This window comes from Myotis nattereri (assembly GCF_964212035.1).
Source record: "Myotis nattereri genome assembly, chromosome: 11".
NCBI lineage: Eukaryota > Metazoa > Chordata > Mammalia > Chiroptera > Vespertilionidae > Myotis > Myotis nattereri.
Genome location: NC_138086.1, coordinates 26,692,231 through 26,719,764, shown reverse-complemented (window position 1 = coordinate 26,719,764; position 27,534 = coordinate 26,692,231). Strand labels below are relative to the sequence as shown.

Genomic DNA, 27,534 nt, shown 5'->3' with positions numbered 1-27,534 from the left:
ATGCCCAGGTTGTGGGCCCAAACCCCAGGGGGCATGCAGGAGGCAGCCAATCAATGATTGATTCTCTTTCATCATCGGTGTTTCTCTCTCCCCCTCTCCCTTCCTCTCGGAAATCAATAAAAATATATTTTTTAGAAACTGTTATTGCTGATGTAGACCAACAGGAACCCTCACTCCATGGGCAGGAATAAATGGGTGCAAACACTAAGAAAAATATTGCAATGTCTAGTGAAATTAAAGCTCTGAATCTCCAACCCAGGATTTCCATTTCTAGTTGCAAAATCCAGAGAAGCCCTCTTACATGTCATATCTCTGACCTAAGGAGACACACATGATAATTATCATTGCAGCCAAATATTATAATAGCAAAATATTGGGAACTTTAATATATATTAGTCTACCCCAGTGGAGTTAATAAGTTTTAGGGTATTTGTTAAATGTGATAATACTATTCAATACTTACAATAAACAAGTATGAGAAATTTTTTAAAAACACAATGTTGAACAAAAAAGGCAACCTGCAAATTGCCCCATAAGTATGACACATAAAGATTAACAAACAACCTGTAAAACAGTACCTTTTACTGCCTAAAAATACACACATATAAATGACAAAGATCAACCATGAATTCTTGACAATGGTCACCTCTGGGAGGGAAGTAAAGGAATAAGATCAGGGAGTTCACTGATGCCTCAGTTTTATCTACCGAGACAGAGATAGATAAAGATAGAGGTAGAGATAGAGAGATAGAAAGAGATACAGAGCAAATATGATTAAGATTTGATCAAACCAGGCATATGACAAGATAGAGTGGGCACCTGCATGTTAATTAGATTATGTTATTTGTATGGTTGAAACAGTACACAATATCTTTTAAATAGAAAAGAATAAGTCAAAATGTTTTATTTTGGAAACAAGATATTCAGTCTCAAAGATCAACCCACAGGTTATTCATAACAATGGGAAAACCAGCTTTACAATGGAGAGATGTGTCAAACACTACCTAAACTAAGTGATCAAACAATATAAAGGGACAAACTGATATGTCCCCCCTGATATGATATGCGGAGGGCATGATATCACCTGTAGAATGATAGTATTCTTGCCAATTGAGTATTCTACTGGTTCAACCACTGAGCCATACTGGCAGGGCTAATGTGTGATTCTTGTTGAAATCCTGTAGAAGAAAAAAAGTTTGAAAAAACATTTTGGGGGCAATTGAAGATAATTAAATACGAACTGAGTATTAGAAAATTGTATTGTCAAATGTCTTGTGTGATAATGGTATTGTGATTAGGAAAGATATATCCGTGTTCTTATTTGCTGATATATTACAGAAAAAGTGCCATGATGTCTGTAACCGGCTTTCAAATAGTTAAGGAAGAAACCCAATATATCTATATATATAAAAGCCTAAGCAACCGTTACGACCGAACAACAGCTATGGTGCACACTGACCACCAGGGGGCAGATGCTCAATGCAGGAGCTGCCCCCTGGTGGTCAGTGCCATCCCACAGCCAACCTCCTGTGGCCAACCAACCTCCCACAGTCCCTCCCCTGGTCGGCCTGCCCAATTGGCCCCTTGGCCCTGATTGCCAGCCAGGCTGAGGGATCCCACCCATGCATGAATTTGTGCACCGGGTCTCTAGTACACATATAAAAGAGCTAAAGCAGAGACTTAGGAAGAAACTAAGATGGTGGCATAGGTAAACACCTAGAATTGCTGCCTCGCACAACCACTTCAAAAATACAAAAGACAAAACGGACATCATCCAGAACAACAGGAAGGCTGACTGAGTGGAAATTCTACAATTAGAAGGAAAGAGAAAAGCACACTGAGACTAAGAGGAGGTGTGAAAGTAAAGTGCAGAGGTACAGAGGCACGTGGGGAAAGGGCTGGAAACTGAGGACGCAGTTGTCTTTTTCAATCAGGAGGGAGTCACTGCTCTGAACGCCAGTTCCAGGCGAGTATCTGGGGACCCAGAATCATATGGGGAGAAACTGGACTGTCTGGCATCGGTCGGAACTCGAGGGCGGCTTTCTCTCAGAGGTGCTTGCAGCGATTACTGCAGGGCACTAAGACCCAGGGCCTCTTAGGGCAGGGCTGAGGATCAGCCATAGCTGTTTGCTCTGCCCTGTTGATTCCCTGAGACCCCGCCCCACCCAAGCTGTGTGCAGAGGCTTTTGCATATGAATGCCCTGGCCCTTTACAATCTAAAATTACCTAACTAACTGCAGCTGGGTCAGAGAGACCCAGAACATTCAAAAGAAGGCCAAAGGCCCCACAGCGGCTTGCATTGCTTCACAGCTAGGCCTCATCTGGGCACCTCCAAATCCCAAACAAAGAAAAGGAATCTGCAGATCTCTCTCTAGCTCCTACTGGGTAGCCTCAGGCAGAGGCTAAATTAGACCTCCTTAGAGGTCCAAGAGCCAGTGTACCCAGTGGTCAGAGTGGGACCATCCAGATTACAGCTCCTCAGATCCATAAGGGACACACTCAGGGGGCAGATTCAGTGAGCACCAAAGCCCCACTGAAGCAAGTCTTGCCCCATAAGAGTGTCTCCAGCACAGAAGTTCTCCCACCATAACCACAGCTGATTCTCACAGCCAATTGGCTTGGAGGTCAATTCCTCCCAGTGATACCTACAACAATCAAGGCTTAACTACAAGAAGACTGTGCACAAAGCCCACAAAGGGGTGCACCAAGAGTGTCCACCTAAGGTAATTGGGGAGGCTGAGCCACTGGGCCCTCTAGGACACCTAGCACACAAAGCCACTCTACCAACACAGGGAAGCAGCCAAAATTCAGAGACAAAGAAACAGGTCACAAATGACAGAAATGGAGGAAAGCAAACTACTGGATATAGAATTCAAAACCACCCTTATAAGGTTTTTCAAGAATTTTCTAGAAACTGCCGACAAATTTAGAGAGACCCTCTATAAATCTAGTGAGATCCTCGAGGATATGAAAAAGGACCAACTAGAAATTAAGCATATACTGACTGAAATAAAGAATATTATACAGAGATCCAACAGCAGACTAGAGGATCCCAAGAATCAAGTCAACAATTTGAAATACAAAGAAGCAAAAAACGCCCAACCGGAAAAACAAAAAGAAAAAAGAATCCAAAAATATGAAGATAGTGTAAGGAGCCTCTGGGACAGCTTCAAGCGTACCAACATCCAAATTATAGGGGTGCCAGAAGAAGAGAGAGAGCAAGATATTGAAAACCTCTTTGAAGAAATAATGACAGAAAACTTCCCCTACCCGGTGAAAGAAATAGACTAACAAGTCCAGGATGCTCAGAAAACCCTAAACTAAAGGAATCCAAAGAGGACCACACCAAGACACAACATAATTAAAATGCCAAGAGCAAAAGACAAAGAGAGAATCTTAAAAGCAGCAAGAGAAAAACAGTTAGTTACCTACAAGGGAGTACGCATATGACTGTCAGCTGATTTCTCAACAAAAACTTTGCAGGCCAGAAGGGAGTGGCAAGAAATATTCAAAGTGATGAATACCAAGAACCTACAACCAAGATTACTTTACCCAGCAAAGCTATCATTCAGAATTGAAGGTCAGATAAAGAGCTTCACAGATAAGAAAAAGCTAAAGGAGTTCATCACCACCAAACCAGTATTATATGAAATGCTGAAATCCTTTAAGAAGAGGAAGAAGAAAAAAGGTAAAGATAAAAATTAAGAACAACAAATACATATCTATCAACAATTGAATCTAAAAATCAAGTGAATAAATAATCTGATGAACAGAATAAACTGGTGAATATAATAGAATCAGGGGCATAGAAAGGGAGTGGACTGACAATTAATCCTCAGGGGGGAAGGGGTGTGGGGGGTGTAGGAAGAGACTGGACAAAAATCGTGCACCTATGGATGAGGACAGTGGGGGGGGGGGGTAAGGGCAGAGGGTGGGGTGGGAACCGGGTGGAGAGGAGCTATGGGGGAAAAAGAAGAACTGTAATATTCTGAACAATAAAGATTTAATTTAAAAACAAACAAACACAGGCTTAACCAAGTCATTCTGAAAAAAAAGAAAAGAAAAAAAGAGCTAAAGCAATGTGCAAAATGTTAAGTGGTAAGCCTGCTGGCATGGCTCAGACCTATGAATCAGTAGCTCAGGGTTTGATTCCCAGTCAGGGCCTATACTAAGGTTGCAAGCTCAATCCCTAGTAGGGGGCATCAGGAGGCAGCTGATCAATGATTCTCTCTCATCACTGATGTTTCTATATCTCTCTCCGTCTCCCTTCTTCTCTGAAATCAATCTATATATATATGCTTCTTTGTATTTCAAATCGTTGAAACTATATATATAGTTGAAACTATATATATATAGTTAACTGGTGAAGCCAGGTGAAAGGTGTATGGGTGCCCTGCCCTTTACTCTCAACATTAGTGAAGATTCAAAATTTTTCAAAATAAGTTGGGAAACCAATAGACAAATATTTAGAAAAGGCTAGGTTGTGTACAAACAGCATGTAGAGCTTAAAGTTCAGCCATATAGTTATGTATCACCATTTTATAAAAACTCTAAGAATGACAAGGAAGGTACTCACCTCTTTTTAATTTTCTAACCCCACAAAACTGATCAACTCAATAAAAACAATACATTAAGATCTTTTGCTTATTTGAAGGAATAGATGAACTTATCCCCTAAGAGCACACACTGCCCCAGCAGTCTCTCTTCACACAGGAACAGAATGCAGTCAGTCACATGTCCCCACTGGACTGATTATACAAACGGTGCTTCTGGCCAGCCTTTTGAGCAGCACACGCAGCAGCAATTCTTCCTGTTCCCCCCACCCCAACCCATATTCCTCCCCACCACACACACACACACACACACACACACACACACACACACAATCTTCATGGCCTCAACTTCTCATCCACAGTTGGCTGCAATTTTGGAAGAAACGGGAAAACAAGTTATGAAGTCAGTAAATTAAAAATCTTAATTCCAAATTTAGCTAATATCTCTGTCTGTCCAAGGCTTATAAAATGCTTTGATTCTGTGCCCCAGGTTCTTTTCTGATTATGTAGGTTCCTGCCTGTGTTCCAGATGATAAAGATGGCCATATTCCTGACCAGTTGAGTAACAGTCATTAATTATTACTAAATTTTGGATCCACTTACTTATTCATTCACTCCCCTCTAAGACTTCTCTTTATTAACAGCTAAAAATTAGTGCTATAAGTGCAGTAAATTAATTTCAAAATGTAACAATGACAAAGCCATTTTAAAAAGATGCTTAAAAGCCATGGAGTCCAGCTGGTGTAGCCTAGTGGTTGAGCATCAACCTATGAGCCAGGAGGTCACAGTTCGTTTATTGTGAGGGCACATGATGGGGTTTCGGGCTTGTAACCAGTGGTGGGCATGCAAGAAGCAGCCGGTCAATGATTCTCTCTCATCATTGATGTTTCTATGTCTCCCTCTCCCTTCCTCGCTGAAATACATATATATCTCCTATCTAATAAAAGACAAAAAGGGTAATTAACCGTACTTCCACTATGCTTCCCATTGGTTAATCAGGATGATATGCAAATTAACTGCCAACAAAGATGGCGGCCGGCAGCCACGCAGCTGAAGCAAAAATGAGGCTTGCTTGCTCCAGTGATGGAGGAAGCCAAGGTTCCCCGCCTGCCGTGGCCTGGCTCTGAGCCAGAAAGCAACAATGCTTCAATTATAGAAGGTAAGTATATCCCAGAATAGAAAAAAAGGAGAGGCTGGGAGCTTCAGTCGCCCGCCAGCCTGAAAACAGCCCTCAGCCCCTCACCCAGACTGACCAGGCACCCCAGTGGAGACCCCCACCCTAACGGGGGTGTGGCCAGCCTGAAAACAGCCATTAGCCCCTCACCCAGGCTGGCCAGGCACCCCAGAGGGACCCCCACCCTGATACGGGACACCCTTCAGGGCAAACCAGCCGGCCCCCACCCATGCACCAGGCCTCTATCCTATATAGTAAAAGGGTAATATGCAAACTGAACCTAACAGCAGAAAGACTGGGAATGACTGGTCACTATGACACACACTGACCACCAGGGGGCAGACACTCAATGCAGGAGCTGCCCTCTGGTGGTCAGTGCGCTCTCACATGGGGGAGTTCTGCTCAGCCACAAGCCAGGCTGATGGCTGCCAGTACAGCGGTGGTGGTGGGAGCCTCTTCTGCCTCCTCAGCAGTGCTAAGGATGTCTGACTGCAGCTTAGGTCTGCTCCCCGCTGGCAAGTGGACATCCCCCGAGGGCTGCCGGGCTGCCAGAGGGATGTCTGATTGCCATCTTAGGCCCAATCCTCCGGGGAGCAGGCCTAAGCCAGCAAGTGGTCATCCCCCGAGGGGTCCCAGACTGCGAGAGGGCACAGGCCGGGCTGAGGGGACCCCCCCCCCCTCCAGTGCACAAATTTTTGTGCAGCAGGCCTCTAGTATATATATAAAACTATGGAAATGTCATTATGAGATTAAAAGTAAAAGCAACACTTCGGAATTAAGAATTCATTTTCTGCTAGTACAAGGGAGTCAAGACTCTTTCCCCTCTCAGCAGTCTCTCCTGTATACAAGGCTGAAATAATTGGTGGCCAGAAAGGGAAAAATGGATTTTCAGATGATGTAGTCACTTGAACATAAATACAATTGAGCAAGAAATAGAGAGTTGATTATGCAATTCTTTTGCTATAATGATCATATTTTATGAGAAATATAATTACAGAAATTTCTCAATCATTTCTAAAGAACAAATGAAAATTATTGTCATTTAAATTCAGAAAAGAAAAATTTTAGGAAAGACATGACTTGACTTTTTGAGACATTTCTAAGTACACTATTCTACTAAGGAGTGTGGCTATAGTTTATTATCCACTCTGCCTCATGGAGCAATCCTAAATAGTATGGAAGTGTAATGTAGGTACAAAGAGAGAAAAAAGAGAATTTCCAGACTATGTCTTTAATTTAGCATTCAGAATTCTATCCTTAGGGAAAAACCACCACTGTGCAAAGTTTATACTTTATCAATGATGTTGACCATTTTTTAGCTAAAATTTCAGAAGATTAACCATACATTTGTTTTGTTTGTTTTTTTAAAAAGTGTTTATTTTTTTACTAGTAAGGATGAAACCGGGCAAAGAGGTTTACAGGAAAAAAATGTGCATGTATAAAGAAAGAAATAGCAAAATATTTTTGGTCATAATTTAGAGAGAAATTAATCTATAAAAAGGAGAGTTTTCCCCAGTTCATCTCTTCCCTAGAAGAGTGTAATAAGAACGGCTCTCAGTTCCGTGATATCCTCAATAGGCCTCGGACACGTCTGACAAGAGCTTGTATGAAACTATAGCGAGATCGAACTTTTGAATATAATCCTTCAATGTCCAGAAGTTTCTTTTGTAGTGATTCTCCAAAAGCACTGATGGCGTCAGCCTGAAGCTAGAAGTAACACAGAGGACATTTCATTGTTAAAACCGCATTCTCAAATATTTCTTTTATTCTGTCTTCCAATTTAAAATACCTTTGAATCTTTTAATGTTGTCCTTTCTCATGTACCAAATTTTTTTAAAAATCACATTTTCCACCCTAGAATTTATTCATACTATTTCCACCCTCTTTCTTTTCTTATAAAAATGTGTAAAATTTAAAATCTCCTTTAAATAACAACTGCTGATGCTGCTGTTGACATGTAGACATATGTGCAAAAACACTTCCTGAAGGGCCAAACCAGAAGTTACTGAGTGGATGCCTCGGGAGAACCAAACAAAGGATACATTGGAAAGAACTTTTCCTTTTCCTTCATTATACAATTTAAAAAGACAAAAATGTACATGCTTTTACTTTATAAGAGGGGGAAGGGAATCTGGTATACACTTTAGACCTCAGGTGTATTTTAGAACGCCTATGTAGTTCCAGATGGATCTTTTTGGTATTACACTGAAAAGGTAAAATCAAATACTAAATTAGGTGAATCTACCTGCTTTTGATTTTACATTTAAATTAAAGCACAGAGTGAGGTTATTTATTAATCCTGCATGTCTACTAACTTTATAATAGACCAGTCTAATGAAACAGTCATGAAGTCAACATATAATTATTAGACATCTTCTGGAAGATCTATTCTTTTTTTTTTTTTTAAATATATTTTATTGATTTTTTACAGAGAGGAAGGGAGAGAGATAGAGAGTTAGAAACATCGATGAGAGAGAAACATCGATCAGCCGCCTCCTGCACATCCCCCGCTGGGGATGTGCCCGCAACCCAGGTACATGCCCTTGACCAGAATTGAACCCGGGACCTCTCAGTCCGCAGGCCGACGCTCTATCCACCGAGCCAAACCGGCTTCGGCAAGGAAGATCTACTCTTTAGCTAATTCTGCACATGGCTTCACTAACATTAGCTTCCCTACACAAACCACACCAAGAAATAAATTAGTTATAATGTCACTAGGAGGCAAATGCAGTCAGGACTAGGCATGGTATCTACAAGGTCTGGCTAAGTGTGGGTCTGAAAAATGCTGTGACTCTGCCCCTTTTTCCTGGATAAGGCCCAACCTTCAGCCACAGGTTTTATCAAATCATGGCCAAGAACACAAATTTTAGCTGCCTAGGAGCAGATCAGGTTATAATTCATTTTCCTTAATATTACACATCCTGATAACTGCTTTGTTCCTAAGACTTTGTATTTGTTTCATATGAGGTTTTCATTTTAATTGCTTTTGAAATGTTCTTCATTCAATTTCAACACTACTGATCAAGGGGTTACTAGGTACATAATGCCCTATACAGTCATGTGCCACATAATGCCTTTCAGTCAATGTCAGACTGCATGTGTGACAGTGGTCCTGTAAGACTGTAATGAAGCTGAAAAATTTCTATCACCTATTGTCTTCATTGCCATTGTTAATAGAAAAAGGGATGCTCATAGTACATTATCTGCTAACAGTCAAATCTATGATGAAAAAAAGAAAAGAAACCAAAAACCACCAGGGATGTATTTCTGAAAAGAATGACACCTCCTCAAGAAGAGCCTCAAGCAGGTCCTTCAGGAGGGATTGCAGAAGACACTGTTATCACAGGAGATGACAGCTCCATGCATGTACTGCCCCTGAAGACCGCCAGTGGGACTAGACGTGGAGGTGAGATACAGTGACAGTGGTGGTCCTGACCCTGTGTAGGCCTAGGCCCGATGTCGGCAAACTGCGGCTCGCGAGTCACATGCGGCTTTGTGGCCCCTTGAGTGTGGCTCTTCCACAAAATACCACATGCGGGTGCACGTACAGTGTGACTGAAACTTCGTGGCCCATGCACAGAAGTCAGTTTTCGGCCTGGGTGAGTCTATTTTGAAGAAGTACTGTTGTTATTTGGCTCTGTTGACTAATGAGTTTGCCGACCACTGGCTAGGCCAGGGGTGGGCAACCTTTTTGTAAGTGCGTGCCAAAACCTGCAAAATCTCTGACTCAAAATTCTTCTGCGTGCCAACCCTAATTTTTTGAGAACATGTTACACCTACTGGATATCTCTTAAGGTGTACGTATGTGAAGAACCTTGAAGAAATAATAAAATTCATTCGAGCGACAAAAACACAGTATATGATGATGAAAAATACATTTATTTTTTTAATGTATACATGTTATGTAAAATTATTTATTTATCTAAGATGCACCTACACTGAATTTATCTGAAAAATAAAAAAGTCGATATTAAGAAAAAAATTGTAAATGGAAGATTAAAAGAGAGGGTTTCGCATGCCAGCAAAAGTTACTGGTGTGCCATGTTTGGCACGTGTGCCAGGGGTTGCCCACCCCTGGGCTAGGCTAATGTGTATGCTTCTGTTTTAGTCTTTAACAAAAAAGTTTAACAGTAAATAAACAGAAAAATGCTTAAAGCTTATAGAATAAGGACATAACAATATTTTTATACAGCTATACAGTTTGTGTTTTGAGCTGAGTGTTATTACAAAGGATTAAAAAAGTTTTTAAAAATTTAGAAGTAAAAATGTCACAATAACTTATTGAACAAAAAAAAAACTTAAATAGTTTAGTGTAGCCTAAGTGTACAGGGTTTAGAGCCTGCAGGAATGTACAGTAATGCCCTAGTTCCGTGGTCGGCAAACTGTGGCTCGCGAACCACATGCGGCTCTTTGGCCCATTGAGTGTGGCTCTTCCTAAGCCTTAGGAGTACCCTAATTAAGTTAATAACAATGTACCTACCTATATAGTTTAAGTTTAAAAAATCTGGCTCTCAAAAGAAATTTCAATCGTTGTACTGTTGATATTTGGCTCTGTTGACTGATGAGTTTGCCGACCACTGCTCTAGGCCTTCACATTCTCTTACCTCTCATTCACTAACTCACCCAGACCAACTTCCCATCCTGCAGGCTCCATTCATGGTAAGTGCTCTATGCAGGTGTACCATTTTATCTTTTATAGCATATTTTTACTGTTGCTTTACTATATTTAGATATGTTTAGATACACAAATACCATTGGGTTAAAACTGCCTTCAGTATCCTGTACAGTAACATGGTACCTGTACAGGTTTGTAGCCCAGTAGCAACAGGTTCAATGCCATGCCATGTAACAGTGCCATATAGCCTAGGTATCCAGTAGGCTATACCATCTAGGTTTGTGGGAGTGCATGCTATGATGTTCGCACAACCACAAAATTGCCTATCGACACACTTCTGAAAATGTATCCCTGCCGTTAAACGACACATGACTGTACAATATGATAGTCTACTGGAGTTAAATTTTTAATGGCTACTCACAATCTCTCCATTAAATTTTCTGAAATTTAAGCGTTGTTAATTTGTGCCTAAAAATTCTACAAAGTTAATAAAAAAATTGGAAATTTCTAGATCTTAATGCCTACCAATTACTTAACTCTTACTAGGTTCCAGGCACTATCCTAGGAGTCTCAAATATGAAACCTCAGTTAATTCTGAAAAAATTCTCTGAAGTTGCACTATCACTTCCATTTTTCTATGAGAAAATGGAGGCTCAGAAGTTAAGTAAGTTGTTCCACGTCAATAGCTGTTAGGTGGCCATGCCAGAATTCAAATCTGGCCTTTGTATACATCCTGAAAATTACAGTCTTACTAACATACTAGACTTCTCCTTTTTCCTTTCAGAAATTAAAAAAGAGCATAGAATTGAACGTTACCTGGTCTATGTCATGTTGGCTCACTACTGTCAGTCCACTTCTAAAATCCATATTGGCTTCTGAAGCAAAAGAATCTAGAGACAAAAGACATACTCAAACAACACAGTGGAAGAACCTGGAGACAATGAACCACAGTGCCATGGAAAACATGGGTCAAGATGAGAACCTGATTTCAATTTTCAGTTCATGGAAGCCCCCGGGAAGCATTTCGATGGTCTGGGCCAGGGCTCAAAAGCTTGTCTTCTGTTTTCCCCCAAGGGACCCAATACATTCTCATCAATGAGAGAGGCTCACTCCAGCAACGAGAACTCTGGCCTCGGCTGACCCACTTCCATTCTTTCGGACAGTTACTTGTGAGCAGGGGACGCTGGAGCTGGCTCACCTCTTAACTGAAAGAAGTTGAGGAGCAGCTGCTAAGATGCTTTTATGCTCTGCACAATTTCCCACGGCTAGAAGTAAAGTATAAAGTCAAGCTATGCCTAATACCTAAGTAGCTCTCGATTATCCAATCAACTGTTAATAACCTAGACACAGAAAATAATTAAAATGTGACTAGTTTTTCAAGGCACTGAAATCCAAAGGCATTTATGGTTCATTAATTTGCAGAATAATGTTTACCTTGTAGCCTTCTGCTTTTTAACAATGTCCTGGAGGCAAACAAAGAATCTTGAGAATCCGTGGGTGTGCAATGTAACAAGTAGTACTCCAGGTGGCGCCAAAGAATAAATAGGCAGGTCTCTATGATAACTACAGAGAGCTCAAGTAAAGGAAAACAATCTCAACAGGTGCTTTTTACAAACCAGTTTCTGAGGAGGAGAAAAAAGGGGACTGCACCACCTAGTGATGTACCCACAGCCTCAGTAAACAGCCAGGGGTATGACTCCACGGAAGCCAGAAGACGTCTCCCCAGAAGCAGCAAGACGTGCTGAGAAGGAGGTGGGGACCGGGGGCACTGTGCCAGCAGTCTCCAGTGTCCTTGTCTCCTGTCCAGACAGAAAGGTTCTGTACATTATCAGGCTTATTAGTTACTCTAAAGGAAAAATAACTCTATTTTGAAATATATCAGGCATTTACTGGGGAAAAAATGAACAGTAATTATGGCCCTTTCTATATGGTTTTGATGCCCAAATAACATGAGAATAAGTAAACAGTTCCTACATTGGCAGGTTCTCTTAAAGGTCAAGTCCCACTGTGATTTTGCTAAGGATACAAGAACAAAGGGAAAGCAGTTTAGCTCGATTGTTGATCAGCTTCACCAAACGCCGTCTTGCTAGAACATATTTCTGGGCAGTGGAGATTTTATCAACACCAGCAGGCATCACAGACTGACACAACTAAGAAAAAGAAACAAATGCAGTATTAAAAATGACACAACTGTAACAAAAATGTACTATAAGAGGGTTGCTTGTGATAAGCACTGTGAAAAACATTCAAATAAATCTAAACATCCTGGCAGGGAAAAGTCACTTTCTAATTAGGAAGCTAATAACAAAAAAATGAAGCAGTCGAATTACAAATGAATATTCATCTGTTACTTTTTGAAAAAGTCCTGTCCCTGAAACAGACATTTCTAATCAACCCTGAATTTCCTGTCAAATTAAGACAGAAGAGAACAGCAGGTTTTTTCAGCAGCAGGTGTAACAATGCCATGCAGCATTTCTTTAACAGCTGTCACATATCTTCTGAAGAAAATGTAAAGTAGACTTCTAGAGCATAAAAAACATGATCACCAACCGGAACCTCTGCGGTCACCACTCTGTTGGGCAGACCTATAAGCACATGATTCAATTAAAATTCAGACACTGTCTCTGGCAGAGGGTGTACTGAAGTGGGGACAGTGAAAGGTCATGTACTTTATTATGATGCTACAGTTCCTCTTGCGAGTACTGGCATCGCCCATAAGCTGGCATGAGGGGGGAAGGGCTGCCTGACGTAAGTCACTCACTTTCAGGACTACCTGAACCCAGTCAGTAACTCCTGACTCAATGTGGACTTGCTAGCTAGGGCTTTGGGCATTCAAACTTCCAGTGCCTCAGTTTCCTCATCAAAGAAATGAGAACAACATTTGCCTCATATATTCATTCATAGAACTTGTAGCTAGGGCCTGGCACATTATAAACACTCAAGAAAGGTTCCCTGTGATTATCAGAAGAGTGGCAAGAGGGAGTAGGCATTGACTACTCTGAAGAGTTTTTTAGGAAAGCTGGTGAAAACCAGGAGTGGTAAAATGGCCCAGGCTGCCATAGAACAGAGGAAGCTGCAGCAGTGCCAAGAGATCCCTGTGCCAAATGGGAAAGATGGCAGGCTACTTAGGGAGCAAGCCTGGCAATTCAGCATCTTTAGCTGCAATAAATGCCAGGGAATGATTCTGGGTATCTGAGAGCAGGCAGTCACATCTGTTACTCCACCTCCTTGTCTGAAAATTTTACTAAACAGGTACTGAAGATACTGAAGGTAGAGACATCTTACCTAAGGATATCACATTTACTGAATAAGCACCTGGAGTAGAAGCCTGTTTCTCAGCACAGACTTTAGAGTATAAATTATCTTACACAAAGGCCAGCTGCCATTCTGCTGGTGGCAGGTGGTTTTCTTGAACAGGTGTAACTTCACTGTCTTTCATTCAAGAGTCTATGCTTACAAGGCGTGGCGCTAAGGTGAGGGACTCTTCTTCAAGTCACACAGAGGAATAATTTCAATTCCCTTTGTCTCACTGCGTACGTCATCTTTACTCACAAGTCTGACATCAGTACCCTGGTACTTATTAGTAAAGTCAGTGGCTTCACAGCCCATTATAAGATTCATACCTCTTTTATCTCATCTGGTGGAAGTTGCTCTACATTCTGTAACTTGTTGACACTCCGCCGATGACTGTCATAGTAGCTGAAGAAATCATTAGCACTCTGTTTCAGTAGGTAGACAATAATGCCCAAACCAGGCAGGCGCCAATATGGAACTACTGGAGCTTGGGTATCTAACAGAGTTGATGATAAAAAACAATGTTCCACGTGTAAGCATTTTATATGTATTTCAAATGACCTGTTTTAAACAAGGGATGCCCAGGAATTTAAGGGCATGTAAACTATTATTAAAACCAACCCAAGACTACTTTTAAATACCATTGACAGTTCAAAGGAGTGGCTAGGAGCTACTCTGAGTCCATAATCAGGGGTGAACATAAGGCTGAAGACCTTGAGAGAATAAGGAAATGTGACAATTGACACAGATAGAGCTTACCCTTTCCTGACTAAAGATGTCTTTCAGAATTCTATGTTAGTTATAAACCTTTATTCCCATCTCCCCACCCCAAACCCCAACCCCCAGACCATATACACAAGTTTGGAGTTTCCTGACCCCAGGTGAGTAACTCCTGCCTCACCCTACTGCTCTAGTTACATGGGTTCATTGCCGGCCTGCATCTTTCTGGTTGCTGAATTCCCAGCTCAAAGTCATTCTTCCAAAGAAAGAAGGAAAATACCAACTAAAATATTCAAAAACTAGAGGCCCGGTGCACAACATTCATGCACTTGGGGGGAGGGAGGGCGGTCCCTCAGCTGGGCCTGAGCCCTCTCACAATCCAGGACCCCTCGGGGGATGTCGGCCTGCTGGCGGGGAGCGGGACTAAGACGGCAGTTGGACATCCCCTAAAGGGTCCTTAGTGCTGCCTCAGAATGCACTGACCACCAGGGGGCAGCTCCTGCGTTGAGTGTTTGCCCCCTGGTGGTCAGTGCACATCATAGCAACCGGTTGTTCCATTGTTCGGTTGATTTGTATATTAGGGTTTCATTATTATAGGACAGCATTGGATTTGAATTTTAATGAGTCTTTTACCACAGTAAATCCATTTGGGTAGCAAAACAAGATGATCTGCCTTTGACTTGATCACCTTCTGATGAAGGTACAGGAACGGCGAAATGTCAGAAAAGGTGCCTGCAGAGGGAAGAGCTAGAGAAAATACCACTGCTACTCTACAGACAGCCTGTGAGGGCAAACAGAGCACTTTCCTCTATGACTGAGGAATTTCTTCAGAAACACCTTAGCAACTTCAGGTTCAATTTGGAGACATCTTTGTTGAATGGCCCTAACTGCCATGTACAGTAAAGGAGAGATCAGCATTTGCTTCCTTCACTACCGCCTCCCTTAACTTTGCTCCAAAGTCAGATCTCATGGGTCTTCATGTGGAGGGGAAGAGAGAAAACAGCCCTGTATCAGTGGGTGCTGACAGCAACCAGGATATCCCAAACACATCTGATTTCAGGTTTCCATTCCAGTCTTCAGTGAAGATGATACAGGTTATCACATCTACACAGAGCCTCCTCCTGGTGAACTTATGTACCCTGGTCCCCAGTTAACATTTGTGTGGTATCTCCCCTGGTAGGAAGATATCTACAAAGAGGATAGTCTAATGCTAAGAATACCCCATAGCATTTTAGGAGTTCTCACACTGACATGCTCAAGTCTAGAAAAGACAAATGTTCATAGGCTATCAGACATAGACATCAGATGAAGATGGCTCCTAAGAAATTTGACTACAGAAACAGATTCCACAGGAAAGATCATGAGGTCTGGCAATAGAGGTGCTATAGGAAAGGGTCCCTGGATCACAAGTAATAGTAAATATACTAAATGATAACAACAACAATAATAAAAATAATAACAGCTAACATTTAGGTATTGCTAAGGGCCAGGCACTGTTCTCAAACACTTTACATATAGTAACACATTTAATCCTTACAGTCATTCATTGGAGCATTCATTTATTTGCTATTTCACAAATAAAGAAACTGAGGCACTAAGAGGGTAAGTGAATTTTCTGAAGTCATACAAACAGTCACTTATAGAACTGGGACACAAATCTAGGCAGTTCGTCACCTACTGTGCTCTTAACCAGTAGGTTCAAGTGCCTCTCTATAACTGAGTGTTCTCACACCTACCACATACCTGCCCACCCCCATGCCTAGAACTGGCAGAGGAAAATGTGCTTGTTAACTCTTTAAAAAGCCTGAGGGAAAATAAAGATCAATTTATATGGCTTCATAAAGTTCATCTTTAAGTATTAAAGATTAAAGAATGATAATTATTTGTGAAAGATTAAAATGAAGTCTCAATAATTACTACTGATACATTATTAGCATATGATTAATGTTTTTGAAGAATAAATGACAAAATTATTGGTTTGAAAATCTCGTGTTTTTTAAAAATTTAAGATTTAAGGGGGGAAGAGAGGGATTGCCTTCTTGATGTAATCAGGTCTTCATCAAGAACTACAATCACAGATTGCCAGACAGAGAGGGGATGGATGAGGTTAAATGTCACTGCTGGGTGATATGCAAACCACTGTTCTGAATGAGGGGTTTAGGGTAGGACTGCCAATCATTCCAAGGTGAAGATGATCTTTCACCTCTGCTGAACCACCCAGCGAGCACATGTGAGGATCCGTATCTCCCTAAAGTGGAACTCCTCCCAGGGCAACATCTTCTTATTCCAGTGATCTTCCTGGAAGCAAACTTACTGAATATAGGACAAAGCTAGAACTATGTAGAATTAATTTGCTTAATTATGTCAAAGCCATTGTTTTATATCTCCAATCTAAATGGTTTAATACCCATTTATCCCACAGAATATAACTATGAAGCTTTACAGCTACTTCTTCAATTTCATTAAGACATACTCTTACCTAAGTAAGACTACTCTCCAAATGAATCGCTGAATGAAAGGTATCTTTTAAGTAAAGGTAACTTGTTAGATATTAAGAACTTCTGCTTCCAAGTATGACAAATTAAAATCATACCAGACAACAAGTAGAAAACCTAGACACAATACAAAAACAACTACCTGACGGTACCAGAGTGAACAGAAGCAGGCACACTGGTAGGGAATGTAATATACAATTTAAAATTACCCCACATGTGACAACTAAGAAAGTGGAAGACATTCTCAAGAGACAAGAAAACCAATCAAATCTAATCTCAGATGAACGAGATGTTGGAAATTAGTGAATGAGGGTTTCAGAGTAGTTATTCTGACTATCCTAACCGAGAGAAAACAAAATAAGCTCACAATCAATAAAAACCACAGGATATCTCAGTAGAAAAAATATAAATGATATCACAAAACCAAATGGAAATTGTAGAACTGAAAAATACCATTTCTGAAATAAAAAATTCACTGGATATACTTAACAGCTAAATGGAGCTGACTCAGGAAAGAATAAATGAATTTGAAGATAGATCAACTGAAAATATTTAAGGAAATGAATAAAGAGGAAAAAACAATTTTTAAATGAACAGACTCAGGGACCGATTACATGCTATCAATCAGTCTACTATATGTTTGGAGAGAATGGGGCTGTTACATTTCCGTATTTTCACCCAGCTAGCTTATTCCCCAAACCTAGGTCCTTCCTTTGGGATCTCAAGTACTATTGAAAACTATACTTTGGCCACAAGACTCTTCTAGATTTATCCTCAGAAAATCTAGAATTTCTCTATTCTCTCGAGCTCCCAGCCTATCCACAGGTCTGACAATAGTACCTCCTCACCACTCCTTCTTAAAAAGTTGGTTTAAAATTTTCCCATTGTTACACAAAGGAAGAAAAATCACATCTTACTAGACAGTGGTTCTCAACCTTCTGGCCCTTTAAATACAGTTAGTTCCTCATGTTGTAACCCAACCATAAAATTATTTTTGTTGCTACTTCATAACTGTAATGTTGCTACTGTTATGAATCATAATGTAAATATCTGATATGCAGGATGGTCTTAGGCAACTGCTGTGAAAGGGTCGTTCGACCGCCAAAGGGGTCGCGACCCACAGGTTAAGAACCGCTATCCTAGAGCCAACTAGAGCTTGTCATAATCATAACAACTTACCATAATTCCTCAAATACAGAGAGAAAGAACAAGGCTCACCTTGCCGGGGCCCATCTCTGTTAATGGTTTCGGACAGGCTCGGGGTGAAGAGGCACACAGCATGCTGAAAGGTGGGGGAACTCTGCATCATGAGTGACTGGCAATATTCCATGACATTGGCACAAATCTACAACAGAGAAGAGCAGTAACAAGAACATGAGCTCCCAAATGTCCTAATACCATGGAAATCCAGATATGAAGAACAAAGTTATGATCAAATTGTAAAATGACAAAAAAAGTTATAAATCAATTTATAAAATTACTCAAATGTTACTTTTATCAAATATTTCTAAAACATAAAAACCTTAAAGAATAGGTACACAGTTCTCACTCCCCTTACCTGTTGCATAGCAAGTTCGATTTCATCTTTCTTGTTCACTCTGTCTCCTTCCACATTATCATCTTGAAATTTAAACTGACGGAGTCTGTCAGAGCCACCAAAGCGACTTAGTAGTCCCAAGCACTGGCGCTAAGAAAGGAAAGATATTTTGTTAATATTTAGTTAAATGTTTAAAATTAGCAGCCTCCCTTTCTTGAGGGCTATAAAAAAGAAAAACTCAGAGGAGAGTGGAATCACTCTTTAATGCGTCTGATTTCTTATTCTACTGGAGCCAACTAAAGTTAGCACTATTAAATTCACCTTTTTGCAAATGTTAATGCTTGGCAGTCAACTCATTACAAGAATATCAATTTTTTTAGCAGTGAGTGAATCCCAACTAGAATCTAAGTGTTTGCCAAAGAATTCTCTGTATCACACCAAATAATTCCTTGGTACACACTCATTAAAAAAACACAATAAACAATGAGAAGCAAAGTGAAATGGCAAACAGAAGACAATCTTCACAAGCACGGCCATGATAACTGTCCACTAAAGCTCAAATTTAAAGGCTGTTACTCCCATGACCGCTTCTGGGGACTTCAAAAAGGGGCCACATTTCTAGAGTGATAGTAGCAATTTCTGCCTTCCATATTACCTTATTTAAACAGATATTTAAGCAGTAAGTTTGAATAAAGCAAAACAAACTATAATATACACTTATTTTGTCAAAACAGTTATGTCTATTTTTAACATTTATAACCGGCTGTTTGCTATTCTTACAGATGAAACAGATGCACTAAAACATGTCCAAGAGGTCAACTTATGGATAATTCATCAAAGATATGTTTTTCTCCCTACCAATGAAAAAAGTGAAACGGCTGAGGGGAAAAAAAGGAGTATTTGGGTTTTGTCGGTGAGAGTGCAACCCATTTTGACAATAACTCAAAATGCACTATGTGTATATCCTTGGACCTAGTGATACTGGCTATGTTATTTAATCTATAGTTTAAAATTTTGCATGCAAAAATGCTGAAGGCAGCATTTATTTCTGGAAACTTGAAAAACAGTTTATGAAAAGAGGATTGGTTAAAAAAATTACTGTATCAAAAACAATGGTATATAAATTCTAGTACATAAATTATTCTGCAGCCAATAAAAAGTGAAGATGATTAAAGCAGGCCAGGGGGCTCCCAGAAAGACTGTGATATCTAATTGATAAGCTATCTAATATGTTTGAATATATTGATAGGAAATTACACAACTGGAGAAGAGTTTGTGAATAAATTAGAAATAGGTACAGAAAAGTCAAGCAAATAAAAAAAGAAAAGTACTTATTCTAGGGAAAACGATGTTACACAGGAAAGTAATATATTGTCCATGACAATTACACAGTAATAACAATGTAACACCAAACATTGATCTAATCAAAATTATAGTATAGTTACGCTGAATTTGAGGGGAGGGAGAGGGTAATAAGAAATACACATACATTATGATGGAAGAAAAGGAGTAAAGAGATCTAGATTCTTAACTTCCTCAATGGGAAGTCAATGATGATTCCTAAAATTGGATAATCAACATAGTAGCAATATAAGCATGTTATTTAGAGATAACAAGAATCAATTAAAATAGTTGAAAGGGTTTGCCCAAATCCAGACAGCAGATTGGGGAGGATGAGTGAAGGGACTGTTGTATTTTGCTAAAAGTGTTACAACTCCTCTTTAAAGAAATAAGAATCAGTTACCTGGAATCTTCCAATATGTCCCTGTAGCTCCATTAGAGATCCTTCATTTACATCAACATCCAGTTCACTTAATATACCTAGAAAATTTGGAATGCCTTTAAATGTAGTTTTATAATCAAGAAAATAAAAACATTACGAAGCTAAAAGGAGCAGTTCTATTATTTTATAGTCTTTATTTGCATAAATAGATACAGACTCTACCAAGAGGATTTTGGAGAAATTTAGATATGCAATCTAGATCTAGATCAATTAGTGATTTTAAAAGGCACTTTTTAAAGTTTTTGAGAAAAATCTACTTTTTACCTATAGCCATAAAAGTTAAAAATTTCTAAACTCAGCAATAAATTATTTTTTCATAAAAGAGTTTAGAATATAAAACACTAAGAATAAAATGCACCTCTTTTACCTTTTCTAGGTATTGCATCATTTGGTTTGTTCTTTTCCTTTAGTCAAACTAGTTTTGCACATGTGCAAAATTTTCCATTCAACTTCTCAGTTTGGACCCATTTCAAAATTCCTAAATCAAGCTGATCAATTTCTTATAATACCACGGACTCTCTTTATTTCTATTTAGCCCTCCAAGCAAACCCACACACAGGTCATTCTCCCATTGGTTTCTTTCTTTCTTCCATGACTATGGACATGCTAAGGAGAACCCACCTCAACTTGTCTTAGCCACCCTAACTTTCTATGCATTTTCACAACCTCTTTAATTCATTTCTTATTTCCAAGCATATGCTCCATGGCCTATACTCTCAGCCTTTGCTCCTTATAATGACAGTCCTCTTTGTAGATTTTTTGGCCCATGACCTCAACACAAGCTTACAGGATATACTCATGAGCTGGCACATGCTGGCTTGTTATGCCTCACCTGAGCTTCATGACTCCACTAGATGCCAGCCCTGCCCACCTCCTCCTCTGGGAGTCTGCTCCCGATTCACTTTCTTCTCTAGCATACTAAAACCTCCCTGCCACAGAGGGTTTTCCCTCACTATTTGAAATGTGTCAAGTCTCCCTTACATTCCAAAATAAGACAAAAACCTGGTTCATGTCAAATTCTTGAAATATTTTCTGCTTGTAATTCTTATGCCCTTCTTTCCCATCTTAACCACCCTGAAAGCTGGATTTTGTACCCAACATATCATGGAACTGCGGCTTTTTCCTTTGTCCTCGAAATTTCTGTACTCTGCAACATGTGTTGCTATTCCCCATTCATTCACTTTTTTTGGCTTTGTTTTGTTTTTTTACCCCTGCACATCAACTGCTGCTTCTACTTAAAAAGACCATCAATTCTCAGTTTCTATAGGACCCTTTTGTTAAATGTCACCTGACTACTCTGTGTACCGTAAGTATCACTTTCAACTTCAAAATCCTTTTCAGAATATCTGTGGGTCATAGAAAAATTAACCTGCCAATAAGTATTTGAGGAGGTGTGACATAACCAGTACTGGGCTAGGCAATATGGGGTACACAAAGTTATAAATGGACTTAAAATTTAATGGGAACATTTAAGACAAATTAATGATATTATAAAATACAAAACAGTATGTAATCGAGGACCAAACTGTACAGAGTAGGGTTGCCAGGAGTGAAATTGTTTTAAAATTTGGAAGGGTATCTGGCATTATCTTTAAAATATATATATATTTTATTTCTGACCAGGCAATGCCAGAAATGTATCAAGCCTACCAGCTCAAATCTGCAAAAATGCACACACACACACACACAGTATTAAATGCCACACAGTTGAATTTTTAAGACTGGAAACAGTCAACATATCATAGGGGTCTGGTTAATTATGTCACAACTGGAAAACTATGCAGCTAATTAAAAAGAATGAAGTAGGAGCTATATGTGCTGATGAGAAAAGATAAAGACACAATGGAAAAAATGTTACAGAACAGTATGTATGGTATAATTTCACTTGTGTAAGGAGGGGAAATTTTTACACATACCTGGAGTGTAATTTCTAGAAAAATAAATTAAATTGACATCTGGTTCCTTTTAGATAGCAGGAATTGCTGGTCAGGATACCTTTACTCTGTTCTTTTATTTTGTTTGAATTTATCAAGAGCATGTTAAAATAAATTGTGCTTTTCTAAATAAAATCTTAATACTGACATAGTCAAATGATGCTATTAGCAAAATAGAGAATTTTTAGATGTTTAAAAAAAGTAATGAAAGGAAACTTCATCAATAAAACCACTTTGCCAGAAGATTTGCTAAAAGGTAAGTCTCTAACCTAACCTAGGACTCTGGGTAAAGAAGGTAAAATAAAGTAGCATCATAGAAATGCCCCTCCTGTCATCAACTTACAAAATGAACAAAATGAACCAAAAAAGGAAAGGCGCCAACTTATGCCATAAATAGTTAAGAATAGTGGTAGCTAAGAAAAAAAAAGAGAGAGAAAATTCTGGTGGAGTAAGCAGCATGAGTCTGATGATGGCCCTTATCGCCTCCTCACAAGCAGTATGGAGGAAAGCAAATAAACCAAGAAACTCTTACAATTTCTCATGGAACCCTGGTTCCATGATTCTCTCTAAAAATCAATGGAAATATATGCTCAGGTGAGGATTAACAACAACAATAAAAAAACAAAAAGAGAATGAGCTCAGGCTCCAAGTGCCTCTATAGGTACCATACTCTGCCCTGCTAAACACTCCCCGCTCAGGTACAGAGATAGCCCCAGAGAGGAAAAAAATATTGAGGGTGGTGGCGTGGAATCAGGGGTTGGTCTCAGACTTCTCCAACATAAAAAGGGGGTAGTAGTGCCTAGTAGGTTAAGTGCACAGGCTCAGAAGCCATACTGTCTGGGAAACTCTTTATTACCAGTATTTTCTATGTCACTTTGGAAAAGTTAACCTCTCTGTGCCTCAGTTTCCTCATTGTAAAATGTGGACAATAATAGTTATACCTCATAAGATGGTTGTGAGGATTAAAAAAACAATATTTGGCACATAAATGCTTAATAAATATAAACTATTATCATTAATATTACAAGTTCTGAGGGAAAGAAAATTCTAATCATCCACACTCTTATTGAAGAATAAAGGCAACCTTTAGCCATTCATAAATATTAGAGAATTAAGGGAAGTTTTCCTTGGGGGAGAGGACTCCAACACAAATTAAAAATACAAAGAGATATAGCAAAAGAGCAAACTCAGGAATGGTGAAACCATGAGAGGAAAATAAAGAATTGGTGTTTTTCAGTAACCCTGTGTAAATATACAAGTAAAACTAAATAGCTGAAGATATTATGGTTTTAGGACTGAATGTAAATGTTATAAAACCTGACAAAGTAAAAATAATATAAACAAACATAATCTGAAAGTGGAAAAGGAATTATAAAAGAACTCATCATTTTATCTTTCACATCAGGAGTTAACTGTCTAAAATTTACATGCAATTAAGAGATTAAGGAGACTCTTGCCCCCTCCCCATGTGGGAGTCTGTACTTGTTCTTCAACAAATATCCACCTCTGATTATATATATATATATTTAAAAAGAGAGAGAGATTACATTTTTAAAAATGACCAAAGTATCTTAATTTTTCATAATCATTTTTAAGAACTAGTATCTCTTGGACTCTTGTGGTAAAAAAACATCTGTCTGGAATTTAGCAATGTCTTCAGTTTCTCTTCAATTAGTTTTTTATCTGTTAAGTTTATGTAAAACTAGTTATTTTCTAAAAACTGCACGTAAAAGGTAATACCATTCTTATAAATTACCTCTGTATATCTCTATTTCTCTCTGTCTCTTATGTGCATTGTTCAAACATAGAACAATGTTTGAAAAGCTACTTACCAAACGTTAACTTGTGGTAATTTCTGGGTAGTGGGATTTTAAGTGTTGATTATTTTCTTAGATTCTGAATTTTTTATAATAATTTGTATCATTTTTACAAAAATAAACTTAGTACTTCAAGGTAATAAAAACCTCATTCTATTAAGTGCACATGTAAGTTTGAAAAGAATTATTAAAGATCCGTTCAACACATTCAACTCACCTGGAAGTGCTGCTTTACTTATAATTCCTGTGAGCAGAGCCAGTTCCTGCAAAGACCCGGCACTGACGTCCTGGCAGCGCAGGATTGCTTGTATGGTATCAGAATGCGAAATGAGAAACTGCAACACCTAAGCCGAGAAAGAGGAGGAGAAATGAGGACACAGAAGTGAAAAAATAGCCCTAGCTGGTTTGGCTCAGTGGATAGAGCGTGGACTGAAGGGTCCCAGGTTCGATTCCAGTCAAGGGCACATGACCAGGTTGTGGGCTTGATCCCCAGTAGGGGGCGTGCAGGAGGCAGCCAATCAATGATTCTCTCTCATCATTGATATTTCTATTTCTCTCTCCCTCTCCCTTCCTCTCTGAAATCAATAAAAATATATTTTAAAAAATAAAAAAATCAGTGAAAGAATAGAAAATTATAAATGTATAACTCATCTTTCTTGTAAAACTGAAACAAGTAAGTCAATGTTTTGAAGAACATTAACCTCTGAGTGCCAACCAATATCCTAGGAACTATGCTAAAATTGCCAAGGCATTTTTGCTGATTTTACAGCAGTTTAGGAAAAAAATTATGAATCGCAAGTAAATGACGGAAACCTTTACTACATTTAGCAATATCATCATCACTAATAAAAGCAGACTTAGAACTGGACGCCATTTCTAAGCTTTGATAGCGCTCCCGGCACTTTTGGCGAAAGACAGGAGGAGCGCGATTGTGCTCCCCGACACTCAAGGGGTTAAACAAGCAATTGTCTTTTGCACTTACATAGTTTATTTCTTGAAGAAGCAAACACCTAAAATTCTTAAGAAAGCTAAGGGATTATTTCAAAGTTTAAAAATTAATATATTTAGCCCTGGCCAGGTAGCTCAGTTGGTTAGAGCATCTTTCCGATATGCCAAGGTTGTGGGTTCAAACCTCCCCAGTCAGAGCACATACAAGGAGTCAACCAATGAGTGAATAAATAAGTGGAAAAACAAATCAATGTCTCTCTCTCTCTCTCTCTCTAAAAATCAATCAATAAATTAAAAAAAATTGGAGGCTACTGTAGAAGAATATAACTTAGAAGTAGTGTATGAAAACTATGGTTTGAACCCTATTTTATTTCTTTTATTTTTGTCCAAATGGAATTAGAACATGAGTTTAAAATCTGTGGGTATTAAAACGAGTTACTGAAGGGGCTCTATGAAAGTCTGCCAATGTGACATGGGGAGAGTCACATAAAAGCTTTTGTTTAGTTCTCCTCTGGACGGGGTAAAATGAGATCGAAACCCTGACCTTCAGACTCTGCCTTTCCACCTGGAATTTACAGGGCACCAGCATCAAGAGCTCGATTTTCACATACAAGGTGTCCTCAACTTGATCAGAAATGCTTTCACAGAGATGATGCCCAAATAAGCCGAACCTGTGTCAATCAGGAACTGTGTCCCCTTTCATTTTTCCAATTCAGATTCCTGGTCTTAGCCCATAATCACTGGACATGGAGCTCGGTAATCTCTATTTTTTAAAGATGCTCCTTAGGAGATTCTGCTATAGTCAGTAAGACGGGTATCAGAGAACCGATGTCTTATATCACTACTAGGGGCCCGGTGCACGAAATTCGTGCACTGGGTGTGTGTGTGGGGGGGAGGGGGAGTGTCCCTCAGCCCAGCCTGCCCCCTCTCACATACTGGGAGCCCTCAGGCATTGACCCCCATCACGCTCCGATCGCCTGATCGGCCCCTTGCCCAGGCCTGACGCCTCTGCCAGAGGTGTCAGGCTTGGACAGGGGACCCCCATCTCCCCCCGATCACTGGCTCTGGCCCCCGCCCAGGCCTGAGGCCTCTGGCCCAGGAATCATGCCTGGGCAGGGGACCCCCATCTCCCTCTGATCGCTTGCTCCACCCCCCGCCCAAGCCTGACGCCTCTGACCCAGGCTTCAGGCCTGGGCAAGGGGACCATCATATCCCCCCAATCCCCAGCTCCGCCCCCCACCCAGGCCTGATGCCTCGGCCAGAGGAGTTGACCCTCATCACCCTCCGATCACCAATCACCGGATCGGCCCCTTGACCAGGCCTGAGGCCTCTGGCCTAGGTGTCCGGCCCAGGCAGCGGGGACCTGCAGTGGCAGCGGGGGGCGCCGCGATCGTGGGCTTCGCTTTAGGCCCAGGCAAGGGACCCCTAGCTCCTGGGACTGCCAGCTTCGACCGTGCCCAGCTCCTATCGCTGGCTCCACCCCTACTTCCTGCTATCACTGGCCAGGGCGGCAAAGGCGCCTGATTCTCCGATCATGGCTGGGGGGCAGGGCAAAGGCGGCCCCAGGGCCGCCTTTGCCCTGCCCCCCAGCTCTTAGCTCCCCCCTGGGTTTCCGATCACTGTCAGTGGCAGGGGGCTTCTTCCTGCTTTCCCTTTCGCCTCCCTGCGTTGTGCCTACATATGCAAATTAGCCGCCATCTTGTTGGCAGTTAACTGCCAATCTTAGTTAGCAGTTAATTTGCATATAGCCCTGATTAGCCAATGAAAATGGTATCGCCGTACGCCAATTACCATTTTTCTCTTTTATTAGTGTAGATGGCCAACTTCTACCAAAAAGTCTTAATCATAATACTGTAGAAGACAAGGGAAGTGTTTGAGTATTAAAGAATTGACTCAAAAGGCCCAGTATGAAAGGGTAGAATGTCACTTAGACTAATTCAGTACAAATGAAGGTGGCACCTTAGAAACAGCGGCATTCTATCTTGATGAGATAAGCCTGAACTGATGGCAGGAAAAGCAGACAAAATTACCATAAATTATTAGGGACATAGTTCCTGAGGGTATCACAGAAATAGAGCAATACAATAAGACTGAAGATTCATAATGACAAGCCTAATTAATCAGTGAAAGGCTAAATTATATATTGTATTATCATTAGTTTAAAGAAATAATATATATACATGTTTTTTGTAGGTTTCACTGAGAATCAATGAAAATAAAACTAATTTCTGGTATTCAAAAAAATTTTTATGAGTTTGAAAATTCACTTTTAAAAAAAATATTTTCTTTTTATTGATTTCAGGGAGAAAGGAGGAGGGAGAGAGAGCTAGAAACATCAATGATGAGATGTGCCCTTGACCAGAATCGAACCCAGGACCCTTCAGTTTGCAGGCAAACACTCTATCCACTGAGCCAAACCAGGTAGGATGAAAATTCACTTATTTAAATTACTTCATTCTCTAAATATCACAACTAAATGTGGTGTATCATTCTATATTTTGTATTTACTGCAAGGCCTAACATGGTGTATAGCCTCCTCTCAATAAATACCTTGTTAAATTACATTTTAGAAGCCAGCTTACTCCTATCACAATAACAGTTTCCTTTACTGAAGAACAAATTTAAATCTCTTACTTTCCATCTCACCATTCTATTAATTAGCTG

The 27,534-nt window shown here is 40.0% G+C and overlaps 1 protein-coding gene across 1 annotated transcript in view; it reads right to left on the bottom strand.

The window, feature by feature from the left end:
• Window positions 1–6,687: 6,687 nt before the first annotated feature.
• Window positions 6,688–27,534, bottom strand: part of NUP205 (nucleoporin 205) — a gene marked incomplete at its 5' end in the record, with an annotated part of 82,641 nt that continues 61,794 nt past the window's right edge. Inside the window, 9 exons of the mRNA XM_081102647.1 lie at window positions 6,688–7,434; window positions 11,159–11,232; window positions 11,777–11,905; window positions 12,369–12,492; window positions 13,966–14,132; window positions 18,070–18,196; window positions 18,410–18,538; window positions 20,133–20,209; window positions 24,140–24,266. Coding sequence (XP_080958773.1) covers window positions 7,282–7,434; window positions 11,159–11,232; window positions 11,777–11,905; window positions 12,369–12,492; window positions 13,966–14,132; window positions 18,070–18,196; window positions 18,410–18,538; window positions 20,133–20,209; window positions 24,140–24,266 — 1,107 coding nt within the window. The 3' untranslated portion in view covers window positions 6,688–7,281. The remainder of the gene's footprint in view (window positions 7,435–11,158; window positions 11,233–11,776; window positions 11,906–12,368; window positions 12,493–13,965; window positions 14,133–18,069; window positions 18,197–18,409; window positions 18,539–20,132; window positions 20,210–24,139; window positions 24,267–27,534) is intronic.